We start from the raw sequence: 23,650 nt of genomic DNA on the forward strand, positions 1-23,650 counted from the left end.
ACGTGACCAAGAATAATGGAAGGCCCATAAAAATACAAGATTTTTTAAAATTAATTACCACAAATATTAATTTGGGAGTTGATGAGAGAGCAGTAGCTTGGTCTCTAGGGACTAAGGTTCAGCAACTCAAGGCGATGCAGGCAACCAGGACTCTCTGAGATCCCATGCTCTAGCTACTTAAGTTGGATAGTCTCTTGCGGAGAGATATCTAGAGAAGATTCTAGCATGGCTTGGATTAAACACATGGTTCTAAACAGCTGCTGTACATCTGAATTGCCTAGGGACCTTTGGAAAAACACCCATGCTGGTGGCTCACAGCCTCTCCCCTTACCCAGATATAATTCTTCTAAATCAGTGGCACTGAGTTGGGTTCTTGGCATCCACATTTCTACAAGGTTCCAAGTTTGATTTTTATGCACACGCTCAACTCAGAACCTAAATTAAATACTAATATGAATAGCTACCATTTATCATCACATGCTTGAGGGCTTAATGTCTTTCTATGAATATATTATGTCTCCCCAAATATATGGCCAGTTTGTAAAGGACAGAATCTTTATTTAATCATCTCTTGTACCCCCCCATGCCTGCTTAAATAGTATGTTTTGCATAGTAAATACTCAGTAAATAATTGTTCATTGATAGCTTGCTACTGCTTTATCATTGTTCAAGATGCAGTAAATGTTACTTTGAAATGAATAACAGCCCCTGAGGAAGGAAAGAGGCATCAGTAAATTGTAAGTACAAATAACAAGTATACATTACCTTTATATTTGTAACCCAACAGCAGTAACACACACCTACCAAACACCAAGTAAATGAAAGCAGAGTAATAGACTCACAAAAAACTAATCTCAGTTTTCTATCAGGGAATCCTGGGGATGTTGTTCAGACTTCAATCATTTTAATCATAATAGCATTCATCAAAATTCTACTAAACATAAGCCTATTAGATATATATTATCTTATTTATTCCTCACAAAACACCTTGCAAGGTAGATGGTTTTTTCTCATGTCATTTATAGATATGAATATGGAGCTTAAGAGCCCCTAAGAGCTCGTAAGGGCTTAAGTCTCATTCAAAAGTCACACCACTAGTGAAAGATAGAGCTAGTATTCAAGCCGTGGGATGTATGGCCCCAAAGTCCAGGCCCATTAAATCTGAGGAGTGTAGACCCTGATTAGGACTGAACTTAGAAGTTAGCTCAGGAGAAAAAGTTGCATAAAGGAGCATTCAAATCAGTATGGAATGGTTCTATAACAACTTCCTCTGCCAAATCTTGTTTCCAACAGCTTTCCCAGAGCAAGACAGCTGCTGGAAATAGACTTACCCCTACATCTGTGAGATACCCTAAAGCTGCCTTAGTACTGTTGTTTAACCCCATAACACAGGGGACAGGGGTCTGTCCTGGCACATGGCCCTGTCACAGATATTCCCATCATGCTTAAGAGAGATCGCAGCCACTGCCACTTCTACTCAGACCAAATGGTACCCAAGAAAGCAGGTGACTACTCTTAAGAAATCCTTCAAAACCAATCAACAGAGGCTTCAATATGTGGTAATAAAAATATGGTTCTACACAAAATGCCCAAAGTTCTCAATATCACAAGGAAATAGTCCATTTAAAAACAGTTTATATTCAAAGGAAAGGAAAAAATAAGGAGCACAAATCTGCATTAGATATGCATTAGGGGTGTTCATTTAAGCACACATTTCTCTAGCTAATTATATTATGAGGGAACAACATTTGGATATGTATCAGCAATACAGTCAACTAATTATGAACATGGCTGGAAATTTTTTTTAAGATTTATTTATTTATTTGAGAGAAAGAGAGAGAGAGAGAGAGAGAGCACACGAGTGGGGGGAGGGGAAGATGGAGAGAATCCCCAGGCGGACTCCCTGATGAGCACAGAGCCCCATGGAGGGCTTGATCTCAGGACCCTGGGAACATGACCTGAGCTGAAACTGAAAGTCAGACACTTAACCGACTAAGCTACCCAGGTGCCCCCATGGCTGGGAATTTGTCTTTACTACCCTACTATCTGTGATTTTATTCAAATAATCAGCTTCAAAACAAGTCTCCTTAGGGGAGGGGGGATGTGCTGTGGGAGTTTCAAGGACCACATTCAGACTATAACTCTATTTCATATCTTGAAGGTAAAAATGTTTATCCACACTACTAGCTTTAATATTCTATCCAAGAAAATATTCCAGAAGGAAATCTATTTGATGAAAGGTATTGGCAATTTGTGGCATCTAAATCAACAACTGGCTGTGTCGCCAATGTCATCCTCATTGGCTGCTTCTCATTATAAACATCAGCACAATAATGTGATTGATTTCAGAAATAACAGAATAATATAAGCTCCATCTAAAACTGTTTTAGAGACCAATAAATACCAAGCTGAGAAAGAAAAAAACAGACCAATAGTGTCCATAAATTGAGGCAGATGTTTTGCCAACTGCCAGGAGAATGAATGATAGACCTATTCCACATGCTGATATTGACTCAAAAAAAAAGTCTTCCCAGAGAAATAAACTACTAGCCTGGAAGCTTTGGCAGAGGAGCAGAAACAAGTATGAAAACTAAAGAAAATCATATTAAAATCAGCTTTCATTTACACAACAATAACAGAAATGTCACTCTTGCACCTTAGAGTCAAAGCAGATTTACATATCACCTAGAGATCAGTGGGCTGTGGCAGGTTGTAAGGGTCCAAACAGTCTAGTGGATTAACACCAGAGTCTCCACTATATGTGTGTTCTAGATCAGATAATTCAGCACGTAGACCTGTATTTTCTTCATTTGCTTCATTTGTAAAAATGTCCCTTTTCCCTCTTAATGGTAAGCTCTTTGTGCGCTATATCTACATCCCATATTTTTAGAATATCCCCTGCAATCATGTGTTATTAATATGATTATGAACATGAGTCCTTGTGATGTATACACATAAAAATTATGGCCTAAGGAATGGGCTGAAAAATGTAACCGTAAGACAGTTTCATGCACTTTCTGGCATGCTCCTAAATTTGGCCACATGTAGTTAGAGCCTCATTCCAGGATCATTTGAGTCCTAAATTCCACATATCATCAATGTGGGGGGCTGGAATCTAGCATCTCGGTATGTGGCAACTTGCATTTAGAAAATGTTATTATGATCATCAAAGGAAAATAGGAGGGTTATACTATCCATGAAGCACACTCTCAAGGGTAGCTTATTAACTGCTGTAACTAAGCTAATGAGCTCATTAGTACCAAAAAGTCCACTCGCCCTTAAGGCAGCAGGAAAAAAAAAAAAAAACTTCTTGATGTATTTGTAGTCTAGAGTCTTCCATGAACTTTAGCCTCGATGAACAATACATTTCCTTCAGATCATATTCATAGAGGAAGCTCACCTGGAAGAAGAAAAAACTTTCCATTTCACATAACAACACTTATTGCCAACAACTGGTGTCTAGTATGAAAACAGCTAGAATCCGAAGACTTCAGAAACTGCAGGGCTGACAGGCTAGATGAAAAAAAAATGAGTGCTGGGAAGAAAGAAAGAGTTTATCAGTGTATCTCTCATAAGGATCTTCTATTTGTAGAAGCGATAATGGTTGTTGAGACGCTTTGAGCTGCACATGCATCTTTCTTTTCTCAAAAAATAACATTAAAACTCTTCATCTTAATGCTCTACTTGTAAACAGAATATTTAAACTGAAAACTAATAAATTAGGTGACATGAAAGCTGGAGAATTTTAGACCTTCTCCCTCTAATGGTAGGAAGTTTCACAAAGATCTTACATATCTGTCAGAAATACTACCTGCCACTACCCACTAGATTATGACCCTCTTATTATGATGGTGAATACATTTCTTGCTGATTCTCAAGCTCCCGATTCACCACCCTGTGGTAGTCTCATAACCAGCAACATCATTCATTCTGCACACTCAAATGACTCCAACCATTTTTTTTAATTTAAAGATTTTATTTATTTATTCATGAGAGACGCAGAGAAAGAGGCAGAGACACAGGCAGAGGGAGAAGTGGGCTCCTCACAGGAAGCCTGATGTGGGACTCGATCCTGGACCCCAGGATTATGCCCTGAGCTGAAGGCAGATGCTCAACCACTGAGCCACCCAGGCATCCCGACTCCAACCATTTGTAAGTGACATGTTGTAATGGCAATTACTTGGCAAAAAGGATAACACAAGAGATTTATTGCACGCACCCAGGAAGTCAATATGGTTCTCCTTAATGTTTTAAAAGATCAGTATGTGGTGTGGTACCAAAAAAAAAAATCTATTTCAAATAATTACCTGGAACACAAAAGATAAAAACACAAGATAGGTGTGCTGCCACTGTGTCATCCTCTCTCACCCATGGCAGACAGCACGAGTCAATCACAGCACTCTTTGTGGCCAGGTCTAGATGTGAATCTTCTCCACACACCCCCTCCCCACACCCCTGATGAAACTTCAGAGAAAGCAACACAACAAAATTTGTCTGCCGCCCTCTCACCTGAACGTCCTAATTTGTGTTCCAACTTACATCAAAACTTTTTCAAACACTGCCAACTTTGCAGAGATGAGATTGAGCTCTACTACGAGAATCTCAAAAGATGAAGAGTTGACTCCAATACATATTCTTCTGGGTGGGCCGCAGACCACACCGTGTACTTCCACACCCTTCTGCTTTTCCTCATCACCTCCCATTTCCAGCACTCACAAGGGTCGCTTCAACATGGAATTTGCCTTCTAGAAAGTGCCTTGGGTTCTCATTTTAATACATAAACTAGCGACACAAGCTAATTCATTTCCTATCTCTGGTTCTTAATGGGATATGATACCCATCATTAGCTGTAAATAGAATATATGTGAAATGAGAAATAAGCTAATAAACCACCTCACAAGGCATTTCTAAAGATCAGATGAGACAATGTTTATAGAAAACCACCTTAAAGGGTTGACCATCTTTAGAGAATCAGGCTCTACTATTAGACTTTAGAAACCATGTCTCATTCTTATCAACCAACTCAAAGGAGAAACTCTGCCTCTGCAATCAGCCCACAGTGCTGGGCTACCCATCTTTTGAGGGCCATATGTACAGATATAGGGAAGACCAGGAGTCAGCCCCAAGGCCTCACTCCTGGTTCATTAAAGCACGGAGATGTCACGCCAAGTGAGAAGCAAACGTGGAGATACAGAAGACAAAGTAAGAAGATGTGGAATCAGGAAAAGACATGAAGCTCAAGGGCTGAAACAAAAGAGGAGGCCAGGGTTTCAGCAGGGCTTGGCCACATGATAAGTTGGGATGGCAGTTGAGGAGCTAACTCCATAATGCCTGCCATGGTCTGTGCCGCCTTTTGGAGGGGATTCAGGGTGCTTCCACAGGCCTTCAGTATGCTCTCAGGTATGGTAGGCTCTGTGCCAGGGAGTGAGAGATCGTGCTGAGGAAGACGCCATGCTTGCGGGGCTTCTAGATTCACAGTCCAGTAGGAGTGATATAAACCACACAAAGAATCATAAATCAGGTACTTACATATTTCAAGCTGAAACTTGAAATATGAGAAGGAGCTTGCTATGCCCAAAACAGGGAGACTCCATCAACAAATGAGTGAATAAGCAAAATGTGGTGCATACACAGGATGGAATATTACTCAGCCTTAAAAAAGAATGGAGTTCTCACTCTTGCTACAACATGGGTGAGCCCTGAAGACATTACGTACGCCAAGTGAAATAAGCCAGACATAAAAAGACAAATATCATACAAGCCCACACATATGAGGCACCTAGAACACAAATTTTCAGTGACAGAAAGTAGAATGAGGGTAGGTGGCTGGGGGACACAGGAGCGGGGAGTTATTGTTTAATGGCTACAGAATTTCTGTTTGAGGTGATGAAAACATTCTGGACTTAGATAAGCATGATGACTGGGCAACACTGTGAATGTACTTAATGCCATTGAATTGTGTACTTGGTGAAAATGGTAAATTTTATATTACATATATTTTGCCACAATATAAAAAAAAATTAAGCTGGTTGGCAAGTAATGTAAGTAATGGGAGAAGCATATGCAAAGGCCCTGAAGCTGACAAAAGCTTGACATGTTGGTTGGGAGAGAATGATAGCAGATGTAACCTATAGAAAAGCCAAAAAGGCCTATTGGCTTCAGAGGCCATGGTTAGAAGTTTGGATTTTATCTTGAAAGACAGATTTATTTTCTCCCCAGAACCCTCTACCCGGCCTACCTATCCTACAAGGCACTCCTCACCGCTCTCTCACACAGCAAGCAAAGGGAAGAGCACCCAAGTAGCCTCTTCCCTGGAAACCACCCTATTTCCCATCTTATCCATTCTTATCCATTCTTCTCACATAATATGTAGGAGTTCGTGATGTACCTGTGCTTTCTCTTCTCCCAGACCCCAGTTGTTCTTAGTCACAAGATCTACAGGATATCTACATCGGCCCTGGACTCTGGATTTATTGTTGATGACAACACAGTTGGAAGTGTTTCCTTCACTTTGCTTCTGCTCGGCTGAATTTTAAAAATTTAAAATAAAATGTTTTTTTTTTTTATTTTCTTTAAGCTTCCACATACATTGTGCACCTTTTCTGAAAATTAAAAAAATCATAATAGAATAATAGGAAACACAAACTCAAGGTTGATTCCGACTTTTCCAGAGAGCTGATGGAAGGGTGGGACTGATGCTTCTATCCACCCCTACCTGAGTCAGAACAGGGAGCCACAGAAGTCCTGGCATTAGAAGCTTTCCTCCTCACTTCTGGCTCTCACCCCTGAGGCCTGCTCAGATGTGGGCACATGTCACAGGGTCCTGGCCACAGCAACTGAGCCTCCAGGGTCACAGTAATGGGAAGAAGGCAAACAATGGGATCCACCAACAGTAACTTCTCTGATGGGGAGGTCTTGTCAATCGGCCACCAAAGGTGCATCTGTAACACACAGCTGCTCCCTCCCTGAGTATCTGCTCCTCAGTAACATCTAAGTTCACAGTTTGCCAGTGTTTTTAGTGGAAGTCCCAATTCCTGTGGCTTTATACCTCTGAGCTGAAAATACAGTGCCGGCTGGCATGCAGCCCAGATTCTGAAGCCCGAGGGATGATGAAGGATAAATAAGAAGGGGTGTGCTCAGAGGAGCAGACACAGCCTGGAGGAGCCAGTGGCCATGTGGGGAGGAGGTGGAGGGTGTCAGCAGGCAGACGGAGCAGTTATTAGACGAGGGAAAAAGGAAGTGAAGATCTTCCAAATAACAGTTCTTTGGGGAATGTAACAAGTACTCTTCTCTAAATTAACTTTCCCCATTCTCAGTCCAATAATCCAGATGACTACTAGTTCTCAAAGTCCCACAAACTCTATTATTGGGGTTTTCCTATATAAATCCTTAGGGAGTTCTTTGATAGGCATTATGGCACATTTTAATTGAAGTTCTGCATTTAATTGATCCATTGAAAGATAATGTTAGAACTAAAATGTACTTTTAGAATTTCCTAGCCCCCCAGGATGATAATTAACTATTAAAATGTATTTAGAGCCTGAATCGCAAATCAGAACAGCGTTAAGAATTAACTTAGCCAAGCATATCACTGAGATTTCCCGGCTGCCCAGTAAATTCAATGAAAACTGTTTTCTTTTTTCCAAAATGGAAACAGCTTTGTTTCTTTATCTAATACGTTTAAAACTCTTTGACTACAGAAAGAATATCAAAATTGAAAATCATCCAGGATCCCCCCAAGGGAGTTACCACTGTTTATATTTTGCTGTATAACCTTCTAAACTTCTGTAAACATATACGTACATGAGTTTTTTAAAATTAATGTCATGTTATTCATATAGTTGATAACTCAATAATAGACTGTTAGGACTAATTTATATCAATAAATATAATTTTCCAATGTAATTTTTATTGGCTGCATAATATTCCATTTCATTATATGTCATGATTTATTTAACCAGCCTCCTATTGATAGATATTTGGGATTGTTTCTAATTTTTCACTTACAAACAACTATAACTACAAAAAATTATAAAGATGAGTGTTTTTTGCTTCTCTCTACAAATCAGTTTAAAAATCTAGGTAAAATGGATGATTTTCTAGCAATATGTAAATTACCAAAAAGGATACCAAAAAAGGATAGGAAACTTAGACCAGTTAGTACAGGATTTTTTAAGATAACTCAAGGACTACCTCTCCAAAAAAGCCACATGCAGATAATTTGCAAGTGAAATCTCCCAAAGCTTTTAAAAGTCTATTTATAGTCCAGAGAATGAAGAAAGAAATTCTTTCACATCCTTTTTTTTTTTAATTTAGAATAATACTGACACCAAACCCAACAAAGATGGCATAGAAAAAAATAAAGTAAACCAATCTCGCTTCTGAATATCAATGTAAAATTTCTAAAGAAAATTTAGCAAATATAATCCAGATGAAAAGAATAAAAAAATCCAAAGACCCAGAATCCATTCCAGATACTAGTATGTAAGACCATTATCTGCAAATAATATAACCTACCATATGACTTATTTAAAGCAGAAACATAGATGGCCACTTTAACATGTGTCTAAGAGAATGCATCGATATATAAAGTACTTAAGAGCACTTGGCACATAGAACTGGATCAGTGTACATAAGAATATAAGTAGATATCCATAACATCAAAAGAGCCAAGACCACAAATGAACAATGAAAAACTAAAACCACTGCCATGAAAGTCATAAATAAGAAGACTCAAAATCAATACTACTATTTAAATTTTTGCTCTGAAAATGCTAACCAAGTGGGTCAATCAAGAGAAACATAATTTTTATAAATATAGAAAAATAAAAGATGTTATTATTATTTGCAGAGGATAACTATTCCTAAAAATACCAAGAGAATACTAGAGACAAGGAACTCATCGGATCTCTTTAATGCATTCAGTACCCGAAAGAGAAAATCAGAGAGAAATATGAAAACAATCTCAAAATGATAGAAGCTGGGAACCTGAACCTTTTGAAAACTCACCTTGACAATTTAATTTTGGGGACTCCCATGTGCCCGAGGCTGTGCAGCTTGAAACTGTATCTTCTGGACCACTGAAAAATCCTTCTTTGCAAGCATAACGAACCTGGCTGCCAAGCCTAGAAGTATAATTTCCTATGATCAAGCCATCTGGGACCTCAGGAGGGGTGCCGCAGTCTATTTCTGAAAATAAATTAACGTCAAATTCATTACTACGTGAATATGAATTTTCAAAATTCATCCTCTCTCTCTACCTCTACCCCATCATTCCCCTACCCCCCTACACACACCTGAGAGGTATTTTACATAGACTGGTTCATTTCCATTTGACTTCTGGGCATGTTTCCAACGACTGTCTCTATTCAATCTTCTGGCCTTCCATAGGGAATAGCATCTATACAAGCACAAAGCTGATGGAATTTGGCAATCAACCTTCACTAATTCACACTAGTTAAAAAGAAGTCTAGCCCAGTAAAGTAGAAAATTTGAACTGCAAAATACCTTCCTATATATGGCTTAGTCATTTCCAGAGTCACTTTTCTGCTGCTGGTCCTTACCAGATTGGCTGTTTACTACCTAAAATCACGTTTTAATAGGAGACTATCTATTAACTGCTAACAATCCTGGAAGGTTACTAATGTAGCTTTCAAAAAAAAAATGTAAGATAGCCAACCCCTTCTACCTTGTGTTATTGGATTTCACAAGTTGTACAGACACGCAAAGGAATAAATAATCTCCGCTCACATCCCCAACACAGACGCTGTGGACCCAGGCTCAGAGCAGGAGAAAGTCCTCTGAGACCAGAATCCCATTTTCAAAAAGCTTCCTTCTTTGGCAGAAACCCACCTGTGCATGATGTGGCGTCTCTGGTCGGGTGAAAAGGCTCGGGCCCATTCTTTGGCAGGTATCCATCCATACAGTAGCATTTGAAGCTTCCATGAGTGTTCACACACCGTCCTCCATGCCTGCACAGGCCGGAAACCTCACACTCATCTATGTCTTGAGACCCAGATACAAGAAGGGAGAGAAAAACAGAAAAAGGGGAAACACAGGGGCAGGGGGGAGCATTGGAACAGCCAGTTCTCACATTCTCAATCTACCCTTACAAAAATGGATGCATTTGTTTGCAATGGCATCATGAATTTTATTTCATTCCTCAAAGGTTCTTTTCATATACCCTTTATACCATCGGCACTAAAAGGTTTTCAATAAATCCTTGTCAGGATATTTTGGAAATTTACAAAAACCAATGACCATCACCAACTCTCTGACACCCAACAAAACGAGCCCAAAAAAACAATGCTGAAAAAAATTCAATCACTACAAAGTAAGGATGGCCTCCACCTCATATTAAAATACCTGAAGGATGGGGTGCCTGGGTGGCTTAGCCTGTCAAGCATCAGGCTCTTGGTTTCAACTCAGGTCATGATCCCAGAGTTGTGAGATCAAGCCCCTCCTCGGGCTCCATGCTGGGCGTGGAGCCTGGTTAAGATTTTCTCTCTCTCCCTCTCCCTCTGCCCCTCCTCTGTCCTTCTCTTAAAAAAAAAAAATATATATATATATATATACATCTGAAGTAGAACTCCAAATATAAAACAATTTAAACCAGAGTGAAAAATTCTTTCTAGTTCCTGGGCACAGAATGGTGAGGCAGGTAGTATAAGAGGAAACTCCAGAAGGGTCTCATTATTTTTACTGAGATTATAAGAATTTATGATAAACTTCAATAAGAAAAAGACTATGCCCCTTGGCAGACTTTTCCCCTAAACTAAAGATTACCAAAAGCATTAGGTACAGGGGTAAAAACCACACAGTAATTCAGAGACTGGATTACTCACTCTGCCAGTTAGCAGATTTTTTCCCCCAGGAATGGCTTAGAGAACAATACTAAAATTTCAGGAACTCCATCAGAGCTACACACACACGAATTTCACCTAAAGGAAAAAATACCTTAAGTGAAATGGGACTTATCCCAAGACACTTGCAAGAACCATGGTAGGGGGTTAGGAGGCAGGGGAGCAAGAGATGAGCAAGACTGAAGAAAACCTGGTGGTTACCAGGCTCTGGGATTTTAAAGGCCAGTTATTTTGGAAGGACCAGTATAAAGTGGCCAATATTCTATTTTGCCAGGAAAGAGTGTTTTGTTTTGTCTTTTTTTTCCTAAAACCTACACTAACACCATAATTTTACCAAAAAAGAAAGAATATAATATCAGAACCCTTTTAAATTTGTTTCTGCCTTTATTAAAATTCACTATATTCTCCTGTTTGTTTGTTTGTTTGTTTGTTTTTGGTCGTGGCCCAATGGACTCCTCATCACTCACTAATCATTGTTTAGGAGCCAGTAATTCATTTAAATCCTGAAAGAGGCCCTACAAGCTACCAATTCTGATCAACCTACATCTTAGTGCAGCAAATTTGAGGGAAAATCTGGGAGATCATCACTATAGATGGTAGCCACTTCTTAGGGAGTCAAGAGTGGAATCCATCTCTTCTCCCCTTAGGATGGTCTGGAGACTTGCTTAAGACAATAAAATGCAAAAGTTAACCCTGTGCCTGCTCTGAATTTAACCGTGGAGATGACTGGTAGCTTCCTCTATCCCCCTGTTGGAACACAGTGGCCATGCTGTAAGGAAATCCACACTATCATGCCTGGGAGAGAAGCCATTCAGGGGACACCCTCAAATTGAGACACCACATGGAAAACTAAGGTGTCCTGGCCAACAGTCAGCATCAAGGCCCTGGGATGTAGAAGCGGCCTTCTTTTACCTACCAGCCCAGCCCAGCCGCCAGCTGAATGTTTCCACATGAGTGAGACAAGCACCTAGCCATGGAACTGTGAGTAATAATAAAGTGCTGTTTTAAGCCATTCAGTGGAGCCGAGCAGGGGGTGGGGCAGGGAGTACCATTATAATAGATGACCAAAACACTCTGGACATATGAAGAGATGCAGAAGTCCAAATGAGTTTAAGAGGATACTGTAATCAAGGTGCCTGGCTGGCTCAGTCAGGACAGTGTGACTCTTGATCTCAGGGTTGTGAGTTCAAGTCCCATATTGGGTATAGAGATTACTTAAAAATAATTTCTTTTAAAAAAAGAAGATATTGTAATCAATACAAAAAGAGGGGAACTCCTGAAGAAACAATGAGATTCTGGAAATTAAAAATAAAATATGAATGTCAAAAATAAAAACCCAATAGAGGCATTGAATAATAGGGTGGTCACTGCTGAAAACTAAATTTGCAAATTCCAACTTGGCGAACTCTCCAGAGCACCTGAGTGGCTCAGTGGTTGAGCATCTGCCTTCAGCTCAGGGTGTGTTCCCAGGGTTCTGGGATCAGGTCCCACATTGGGCTCCCTAAGGGCAGCCTGCTTCTCCCTCTGCCTGTCTCTGCCTCTCTCTCTGTATCTCTCATGGGTAAATAAATAAAATCTTTTAAAAAAATTCTCCAAAAACATATAGAAAAAGAAATTATATGAGACAGAAGCTATAGGACAATAAACAATATAAGAACAGATCCAAAAGATGTAAAATTCCTTAAAGAGGAATTGTAGGGGGTACCTAGGTGGCTAAGTCGGGTAAGTGTCCAACTCTTGGTTTTGGCTCAGGTCATGATCTCAGGGTCATGGGACTGAGCCCTGAGTCAGGCTCTGTGCTCAGCACAGAGTCTGCTTGAAATTCTCTCTAGCTCTGCCCCTCCCGTTCATGATCTCTCTCTCTCTCAATCTCTTAAATAAATAAATAAATCTTTTAAAAAGCTAATATCAAAGGAAAAATTTCCTCTGCTTATGTATTCACATCCAAACAGCCTTTTGAGGGGATCTCTGGGTGACTCAGTGGTTTAGCGCCTGACTTCAGCCCAGGGCGTGATCCTGGGGTCCCGGGATCAAGTCCTGCATAGGGCTCCCTGCATGGAGCCTGCTTCTCCCTCTGCCTGTGTCTCTGCCTCTCTCTCTCTGTCTCTCATGAATCAATAAATAAAATCTTAAAAAGGAAAAAACAGCCTTTTGAGGCAACAGACATTAATGTTGAAAAGTGAAAAATCATTCTGAATTTCATGGATTAAAAGAAAAATCTCTGAAAACAGGAGAGGAAGAAATGATAATCTATAATGAAGAGAAAACCAACCTGACCTAGGACTTTTTGTCTGAAACACCAAATAGGAATGGAATAATATTTACAGAGTTCTAAGGAAAAGGAAGCAAGGCATAGTACTATATTTAAGTCAAGAAATGACACTTTAGAACATGAAGGATCTCAGAAATTATATTATTGACATTTCTTTCTTTTTAATCTTTTTTTACGCTGTTTTCTTAACCTTTTTTTTTTTTTTTAAGTTGGCTGCACAGCCAGCACGGAGTCCAATGCAGGGCCTGAACTCAGAACAGTGAGATCAAGACCTGAGCCGAGATCAAGAGTCGAATGATCAACCAATTGAGCCACCCAGGCAACCCCTGACATTTCTTTTCTGAAAAAGACTTTTTAAAGTATTCGAGCCAGTGAAAAACATCAGGATAAATAATGTCAAGAAGGGGGGAAACATAATTTAAAAAAAAACAACACAACAAAATGAAATGAAACCAACAAAAACTCAGTTAAACAATTGTTGCTAATAGAATCATGGAGTTTTGGGTATTGTTTAACAGAGGATTCTTAAAATATATTTTTAGATTCATCTCCCAGCCTGCCCATCTGCCTCAGACTCCTCAAAAGACAGTGAGTGAATAAATGGATTTTTCGGTAGACTTCTGGTACTGGCAGTGCCAATCCTACAGGACAAAAATGTGGTTAGGTAGTGATGGTATGGAAAAGACTTAGAGTTTCTAGATACTGATCAGCTCTGTATGAGTCACTGAAGTCATTAATCAGTTTGCTTTGTGTCCAGTCATTCCACAACCTAATAACAATGATTGTTATAATGAGAGCTAATCTCAATGACTCCTGTATGACATCCTGTGCATGCCAGCCACTGTTCTAACACTTCACCACTTATTACTAATTATTTTCAACTCATTCCTCACAATAACCCCATGAGGAAGATGCTATTATTATTCCCATTTTACAGAGGAAGTAAGTGAAGCAGAGAGTGGGTTAGTAGCTGCACTGAAGTCACCCAGGTCAAGTGGTGGGAAAGTCAGAGCTTGAAACCAGATACCTGACTCCAGGACCATACCCGTAACCACTAGCCACACTGTGGCTCCCATTACAATAGGATTGGACCATCATCCAACCACTAATTCCATCCTGTCCACAGGCATTGTCGAAGATATCAATTGTCTTAATGAAGTCTGGAAGTACCTATCACCTATCCCTGAGATGAGCATGACGTGATTTTTTTACTTTTAATGAGCTGCTACCTCTCAATGTTCACAAACCATCACTCTTCTAACCTATTCTAGAATCTTGGCTGGGTAAACATGTTTAGTTCATTAGAATAACTTCTCCAAGTGGTGGATTCCATGGGGGCTCCAAGGTCATAACATGTTTGCTTGTGAACGAGAAACATTCTGAGCAACTGAGCAACCAGATTAACATATTTAACTAATCAAGGGGAAAATTCTCTTTTGTCCTATTGTATATACAGGACTATTTAACTTTATCCACAGCCAGAACAATTCCTTACCAGAAAGTAGCAAAACTGAGCAGGACACGATGACCTGATCCCAGGGCCCCGGTGTTCTGTATTTACTCCTTTCATCTAATAGCCTCAGTTTGAAAGTCAAACAGACCCAGGTTTGAGAACTGATTCGGCTACTTGCTAGATATATTAACCTTTCTAAAGCCCTTTTGTAAAATGAAGCTAATTAGGTCTTCAATACATGTTGGCTAATACATGAATGGGCCTTGCCTTTCTATGGACTCAGTTCTCCCTGGAGCACAAGCCACTCCCCCAAGGCCTGCACTTGCCCCTCAGTGTGACCATGAGCAATGCTGACACACACACACACACACACACACACACTCTCAGGGCTTTCCTGGCTGCGGTCTGGGGAGTGGCCACCTGGTTTGCCCCACTGGATGTGAATGCTCTAGGGCAGAATCAGAAGACCCATCTGGAGGACCCTGACCTAGAACAGGAGTGTCAAAGAGGCAAGAGTTTAGCTTTGGCAGGCGAGCCAGAGAGGCAAGTCTGAGAACGTGCAAGCCCTTGCCTGGAGAAGCCTTGAAAATCTGAAGAATCAGAATGGACGCGGTGAGAAAAGTGCACTGAAGAAATTTCACATTTATTCAAAAGCTCTCACAGTCTGCGCTTCTCCATATACTCAGCTAAGAATCAGTTCCTTCCAACTCCATGCAGGTGAGACGAAAATTATTTCCTCACATCTTGGAAAGTCATGTCACTGGGTTTTTTCCTGCCATCTTGCCTTCCTCAAATGGCAAGTTCAGCCAAGAAGCCTACTTCTTAAGAAGCCACATTTAGAGGGACACAAACACCCATTTAAAATCAAGACTGGGGCAACCCGGGTGACTCAGCGGTTTAGCACCGCCTTCAGCCCAGGGTGTGATCCTGGAGACCCGGGATCGAGTCCCATGTCGGGCTCCCTGCGTGGGGCCTGCTTCTCCCTCTGCCTGTGTCTCTGCCTCTCTCTCTCCCTCTGTGTCTCTCATGAATAAATAAATGAAATCAGTAAAAAATAAATAAATAAATAAATAAATAAATAAATAAATAAATAAAATAAAATAAAATAAAATAAAATCAAGACTGGTAAACTCACATCATTCATTGCTCATATCCAGTGCTGGCAAGGATGTGAAGAAATGAAGACCTTCATGAAATGATTAGTGAGAGAGAATACTGGTGTGGACTTGTTGGAAGACATTCTGTACTGCAAAGTAACAATGCAAAGGTAGACCTTTGACACAGAAATTATTTTCCAGGATTTATAACAAAGAGATAATTATCTATAAGGATGTAGGTAAAAGGATGTTCATTATAACATTTCTTATGATAGAAAAGAACACACGCACAAAACAAAAAAAAAAAAGGACAAAAACCATGATAGGGGAAAAAATAATCAGTTAAGTAACATAGTACAGTCACATAATAAATTCCATGTAGTTAATGGTAAAGGTATTATATATCAATCTCTATATTAACTTTCAAGTGTTATAATCTATATTTTAAAAGTACTGATCTAAAAAATAAATAAATAAATAAATAAATAAATGTACTGATCTTTTTTTTTTTTTTTTTTTAAGATTGATTTATTTGAGAGAGAATGGGGAGGAGGGGCAGAGGGAGAGAATCAGGCAGATCCCTGTGGAGTGTGGAGCCCAACTCAGGGCTCAATGTCACAGCCCATGAGATCAGGACCTAAGCTGAAATCACGAGTCAGGGATCCCTGAGTGGCTCAGTGGTTTAGCGCCGCCTTCGGCCCAGGGCGTGATCCTGGGGACCCAGGATCGAGTCTCACATCAGGCTCCCAGCGTGGAGCCTACTTCTCCCTCTGCCTGTGCCTCTGCCTCTCTCTCTGTGTGTGTCTGTCCTGAATAAATAAGTAAAATCTTTTAAAAAATTATGTAATCACAAATCAGACACTTATCCAACTGAGCCACCCATGCACCCCCCAAAAATGTACTGACCTTAAGTGTATATAGTTCGTGAGTTGTGAAAATCTCGTACAACCATGGGGCCAACATCCAAAACAAGAGATAAAACATTTCCATCATCCAGCAAGTTTCCTCACGTTTCTTCCCAGCCAATCCTCCCCTCCCCTTAAACAATCACCTTTATTTAAGAACAAAAAAAAAAAGGAAGACACATAAAGGAGCTAGAGAAAAAACAGCAAATAGATCCTACACCCAAGAGAAGAAGGGAGTTAATAAAGATTCGAGCAGAACTCAATGAAATCGAGACCAGAAGTACTGTGGAACAGATCAACAGAACCAGGAGTTGGTTCTTTGAAAGAATTAATAAGATAGATAAACCATTAGCCAGCCTGATGAAAAAGAAGAGAGAGAAGACTCAAATTAATAAAATCATGAATGAGAAAGGAGAGATCACTACCAACACCAAGGAAATACAAACGATTTTAAAAACATATTATGAACAGCTATACGCCAATAAATTAGGCAATCTAAGAGAAATGGACGCATTCCTGGAAAGCCACAAAGTACCAAAACTGGAACAGGAAGAAATAGAAAACCTTAACAGGCCAATAACCAGGGAGGAAATTGAAGCAGTCATCAAAACCCTCCCAAGACACAAGAGTCCAGGGCCAGATGGCTTCCCAGGGGAATTTTATCAAACGTTTAAAGAAGAAACCATACCTATTCTCCTAAAGCTGTTTGGAAAGATAGAAAGAGATGGAGTACTTCCAAATTCGTTCTATGAGGCCAGCATCACCTTAATTCCAAAACCAAAGACTCCACCAAAAGGAGAATTACAGACCAATATCCCTGATGACCATGGATGCAAAAATTCTCAACAAGATACTGGCCAATAGGATCCAACAGTACATTAAGAAAATTATTCACCATGACCAAGTAGGATTTATCCCTGGGACACAAGGCTGGTTCAACATCCGTAAAACAATCAATGTGAAAAAAAAAAAAAAACAATCAATGTGATTCATCATATCAGCAAGAGAAAAACCAAGAACCGTATGATCCTTTCATTAGATGCAGAGAAAGCATTTGACAAAATACAGCATCCATTTCTGATCAAAACTCTTCAGAGTGTAGGGATAGAGGGAACATTCCTCGACATCTTAAAAGCCATCTATGAAAAGCCCACAGCAAATATAATTCTCAATGGGGAAGCACTGGGAGCCTTTCCCCTAAGATCAGGAACAAGACAGGGATGTCCACTCTCACCACTGCTATTCAACATAGTACTGGAAGTCCTAGCCTCAGCAATCAGACAACAAAAAGACATTAAAGGCATTCAAATTGGCAAAGAAGAAGTCAAACTCTCCCTCTTCGCCGATGACATGATACTCTACATAGAAAACCCAAAAGTCTCCACCCCAAGATTGCTAGAACTCATACAGCAATTCGGTAGCGTGGCAGGATACAAAATCAATGCCCAGAAATCAGTGGCATTTCTATACACTAACAATGAGACTGAAGAAAGAGAAATTAAGGAGTCAATCCCATTTACAATTGCACCCAAAAGCATAAGATACCTAGGAATAAACCTAACCAAAGATGTAAAGGATCTATACCCTCAAAACTATAGAACACTTCTGAAAGAAATTGAGGAAGACACAAAGAGATGGAAAAATATTCCATGCTCATGGATTGGCAGAATTAATATTGTGAAAATGTCAATGTTACCCAGGGCAATATACACGTTTAATGCAATCCCTATCAAAATACCATGGACTTTCTTCAGAGAGTTGGAACAAATTATTTTAAGATTTGTGTGGAATCAGAAAAGACCCCGAATAGCCAGGGGAAGTTTAAAAAAGAAAACCATATCTGGGGCATCACAATGCCAGATTTCAGGTTGTACTACAAAGCTGTGGTCATCAAGACAGTGTGGTACTGGCACAAAAACAGACACATAGATCAGTGGAACAGAATAGAAAATCCAGAAGTGGACCCTGAACTTTATGGTCAACTAATATTCGATAAAGGAGAAAAGACTATCCATTGGAAGAAAGACAGTCTCTTCAATGAATGGTGCTGGGAAAATTGGACATCCACATGCAGAAGAATGAAACTAGACCACTCTCTTTCACCATACACAAAGATAAACTCAAAATGGATGAAAGATGTAAATGTGAGACAAGATTCCATCAAAATCCTAGAGAAGAACACAGGCAACACCCTTTTTGAACTCGGCCATAGTAACTTCTTGCAAGATACATCCACGAAGGCAAAAGAAACAAAAGCAAAAATGATCTATTGGGACTTCATCAAGATAAGAAGCTTTTGCACAGCAAAGGATACAGTCAACAAAACTAGAAGACAACCTACAGAATGGGAGAAGATATTTGCAAATGACGTATCAGATAAAGGGCTAGTTTCCAAGATCTATAAAGAACTTATTAAACTCAACACCAAAGAAACAAACAATCCAATCATGAAATGGGCAAAAGACATGAACAGAAATCTCACAGAGGAAGACATAGACATGGCCAACATGCACATGAGAAAATGCTCTGCATCACTTGCCATCAGGGAAATACAAATCAAAACCACAATGAGATACCACCTCACACCAGCGAGAATGGGGCAAATTAACAAGGCAGGAAACAACAAATGTTGGAGAGGATGCGGAGAAAAGGGAACCCTCTTACACTGTTGGTGGGAATGTGAATGTGAACTGTGTGGAGGTTCCTCAAACAGTTAAAAATATACCTGCCCTACGACCCAGCAATTGCACTGTTGGGGATTTACCCCAAAGATACAAATGCAATGAAACGCTGGGACACCTGCACCCCGATGTTTATAGCAGCAATGGCCATGATAGCCAAACTGTGGAAGGAGCCTCGGTGTCCAACGAAAGATGAATGGATAAAGAAGATGTGGTTTATGTATACAATGGAATATTACTCAGCTATTAGAAATGACAAATACCCACCATTTGCTTCAACGTGGATGAACTGGAGGGTATTATGCTGAGTGAAGTCAGTCAGTCGGAGAAGGACAAACATTATATGTTCTCATTCATTTGGGGAATATAAATAATAGTGAAAGGGAATAGAAGGGAAGGGAGAAGAAATGTGTGGGAAATATCAGAAAGGGAGACAGAACGTAAAGACTGCTAACTCTGGGAAACGAACTAGGGGTGGTGGAAGGGGAGAAGGGCGGGGGGTGGGAGTGAATGGGTGACGGGCACTGGGGGTTATTCTGTATGTTAGTAAATTGAACACCAATAAAAAATAAATTTAAAAAAAAAAAGAAGAAAGATTTTACTTTTAAGTAAATCTCTATACCCAACATGGGGCTCGAACTCACAACTCTAAGCATCACACACTCCACCAACTGACCCAACCAGGTGCCTCAAAAAAACACCTTCTAATTTCTATCACTATAACTTATTTTTGCCTGTATTTCACATAAATGGACTCTCATAGTGCACATTTTTTGTGAAGGGCATCTTCTATTCAACATAATGTCTTTGAGATTCCTCCTTGTTGTGCATGTATCAATAGAGAGTTCCTCCCTTGGTGAGTAGTACCCCACTCCAGGAATGCACCACAACTTGTTTATCTGTCCTCCCATTGATTGGACATTTGGGGTCTTTCCAGTTTAGATATTATGAACATTTGTTTTTGTTTTGTTTTATTTTTTAAAGATTTATTTATTTATTAATGAGAGACAGAGAGAGAGAGAGGCAGAGACATAGACAGAGGGAGAAGCAGGCTCCTCACAGGGAGCCCGATATGGGACTCAATCCCAGATCCTGGGATCACGCCCTGAGCTGAAGGCAAACGCTCAACTGCTGAGCCACCCAGGTGTTCCTATCACGAACATTTGTGTGCAAGTCTTTGTGAACATATATTTTCATTTCTCTTGAGCTATATAGATTTTCTTAAAGATTTTTTAAAGATTTCTTTATTTATTTATTTGAGAGAAAGAGCTAGAGTGAGTGGGTCTAATAGGGACAGAGGGAGAGAATCTTCATGCAGACTCCCCACTGAGTGTGGAACCCAACGCAGGGCTCAGTCTCACAACTCATGAGATCATGACCTGGGCCAAAACCAAGAGTTGGATGTTTAACCAACTGAGCCATTCAGGTGCCCCTTTAAGATTTTAATTTTAAGTAACCTCTACTCCCAGCATAGGGCTTGAACTCACAACCCTAAGATCAAGAGTCACATGCTCTACCAACTGAGTCAGGCAAGTGCCCCCTATATTTATTCTTACTGAAATGGAAAGATCATGTGCTGTGACTAAAATAACTTCCGTCTTCTCTTCATGGAGTTACATGTAGAGAAAACAGTATCACGTGTTATGGAAATAAAATATCATATAGTGGGACAATGTATGTTTACATGTTATTAATCTAAAATTATGATTGCAGGGGCACCTGGGAGGCTCAGCCAGCTGAGGGTCTGACTCTTGATCTTGACTCAGGTTGTGATCTCTGGGTCGTGGGATCAAGCTCCACATCAGGCTCCAAGCTCAGCATGGAGTCTGCTTGTCCCTTTCCCTCCTCCTCTGCCCCTCCACTCACTCCCTGCCCCTATCTAAAATAAATAAATAAAATCTTTAACTATATATAAATAAATAAAAATATAAATATGATTGCAGTACATATGCATAGAGGCATCTTAAAAGAGATTTACTGGGCACCTGGGTGGCTCAGTCGATTAAGTGTCCGCCTCCTGATTTCTGGTCAGGTCATGATCTCAGGGTTGTGAGATCAAATCCCACAAGGGGCTCTGGCTGGGCACAGAGCCTGCTTAGGATTCTCTCTCTCCCTCTCTCTCTCTCTCTCTCTGCCCTCCCCCAATCCTCTTAAAAAAAAAAAAAAAGAACTTTCCCAAAATATTAAGCATTGCAACCTCTGAATTAATATGATTTTTTTTGTCCTTTATGCTTTTGCATAGCTGCTTGACCACTCTACGTGAGTATGTGATTTTTTTAATAAATTGAAGAAACAAAGCTATACTCTTAGGGGGAAAAACACTGACTTATTCTTCTGTCTTGTTTTAGGAAGAACAATCATAGATCATCACAATCAGAATTTTATGACCCAATTGTCTTTACTCTATCCCAGAGCTCTATCCTGGGGTAACAGCTCCATTCTTCTTGACACATAAACTTTTAAAAATTTTTTTAGATTTTATTTATTTATTCATGAGAGACACATAGACAGGTGCAGAGACACAGGCAGAGAGAGAAGTAGACTCCCCAAGGGGAGCCTGATGCAGGACCTGATCCCAGGACCCCAGGATCACCACCCAAGCCAAAGGCAGATGCTCAACCACTGAGCCACCCAGGTGTCCTTTGACATAGAACCTTTGCTAAAGCAATAGCTGAATACATGGAGAGCCATTTCCAAGGTCATGCTCATAGAGGCACTGGTCATGAGCAAAGAGCCTGAAGACAAAGGGCTACCCACTTCCTTCACAATCTTGCCAATATTGATAGGTTGCTTAGGAAAACCTGTTTTATAGATGCTTCAAAGCTCTTGTCCCAATTATCCCTCCCAAAACTTTCAATTAGTGGAGCAAAAAAGAACCATGTGTCCATATTTTACTACACTCAACAGGGCCTTGGGAAGCGAGAGGCAAGAGTGAAGTGTGGGAGGCATGCTCCTCCACTCCCCAAGAAAAACAACAGTGCCTTAGTCAAGGCCTCTAGCATTTAAGGGAAGGGTGCTTTGCCTTAACCATCTTCCAATTCGGAATCTTTGGCCTCTCTTTCCTTCCTAGGAACTGGAGCAGTAGCGAGGGCCTGAAGCCATCACCCACCACCATGAGAGACCTAAGCAGGTGTTAGGGGAATCCCACAGGGAAAGTAATGAAGAAGCCACCGGTTATGGCAGAGCTCTGGAGAGGCGGAGAATAAGGACTCCCCAGTGCACTCTTCCTTAGGTTTATCTTTCCCTGTTCCCTCCTTCTTTCAAAGTAGTAAAACATGACACTTTGGAATAAAACCCAGCTAAAACAAAGGATCGGGATTTGGGGAACAGAATCCCATATGGAGAGAGCACTGGAGAAACCTCAGGACAGCTGCAAGCCCATTGAGCAATACCCCACACAGAGCCGGCGGAACCTCAGTGGGACCACACATCGTGTCGGAGTCCACAGCAGGCTGCTCCAGGACCTGAAACAACTGGGCAGCTGAGAAGCTTGTGAGCCAAGGCTCACATGGAAAACAGGTTCCTGACCTGGGAGAGAAACCAACAGGCCGGTCTTGGCAGGGGTAGGGATTCACACCTAGGAATGAAGGTATTTACTTCACCGCAGGCAGATCTATGTGAAGCAGGCTCTCAGTAGAAGGTTCCAGAAACTGATGAATGGCAAGGCATTCACTGCCTCTAGGTCCTCTTTTTTTTTTTTTCCCTTCCCATTTCCCCATATCCTAGTCAAGGCTGAAATACCGTTACATTTCCCTAGAAGAAATGGCATCAGGCCCCTGATGCAGGAAATGAGCTGATGAAAAAGAAGGTTGTAGCTGCCATCTGAGTCGAGATGGATTCCCAAGACTTGGGGAATTCAAAGGCATTTTGCAGTTTCTTCTTTCTTTTTTCTTTTTTTTTTTTTTTTTAATCTTGCAGTTTTCAGCAGACACGGTAGGGCCATGCTCCTTGGAGCCACGCTGGTAGGGAGATGACAGCCCCAGGCCTAGTCCCACATCAGTTCCCTTTCTCCCCAGCCACCCTCACACTGCAAGTGCCACAGAGCTTCTTTATCTGCAAAGTTTCCGTGATCCCCAGAATTTGTTTGGGGACAGCCCTGGGGGCCGGGACATCTGCCCCTAAAACTCATTCCTCATCTCTCGTTGGTGACATCCAAAGAGGCCTACGTGCAACCAGCTCCTGAATTTGGCTTGAACTCTGCAAAGTACAATCCACACCCGGTTGCAGGAGTGCTTGGAATTCATGGAACTAGGACTCATATCCTGTGGTTCCAGACAAACACTGGATAACTGCTGATACCCCAAAACTTGCTAAAGCCTCTGCCCCAGCTAAAAAGTCTACTGATGTTTCTGTGGCAACTGTAATGCTGATAGAAACTCA

The 23,650-nt window shown here is 40.6% G+C and overlaps 1 protein-coding gene across 4 annotated transcripts in view; it reads right to left on the minus strand.

Moving 5' to 3' along the window:
* Nucleotides 1–23,650, minus strand: part of SUSD1 (sushi domain containing 1) — a 128,538-nt gene that overhangs the window by 88,955 nt on the left and 15,933 nt on the right. For all 4 annotated transcript variants that reach the window (XM_077912904.1, XM_077912903.1, XM_077912906.1 and 1 more), the window contains exons 4-5: nt 9,853–10,005; nt 9,010–9,189 (exon numbers count right to left, since the gene is read on the minus strand). In XM_077912904.1, coding sequence (XP_077769030.1) covers nt 9,010–9,189; nt 9,853–10,005 — 333 coding nt within the window. The remainder of the gene's footprint in view (nt 1–9,009; nt 9,190–9,852; nt 10,006–23,650) is intronic.

This window comes from Canis aureus, chromosome 10 (genome assembly GCF_053574225.1).
Source record: "Canis aureus isolate CA01 chromosome 10, VMU_Caureus_v.1.0, whole genome shotgun sequence".
NCBI lineage: Eukaryota > Metazoa > Chordata > Mammalia > Carnivora > Canidae > Canis > Canis aureus.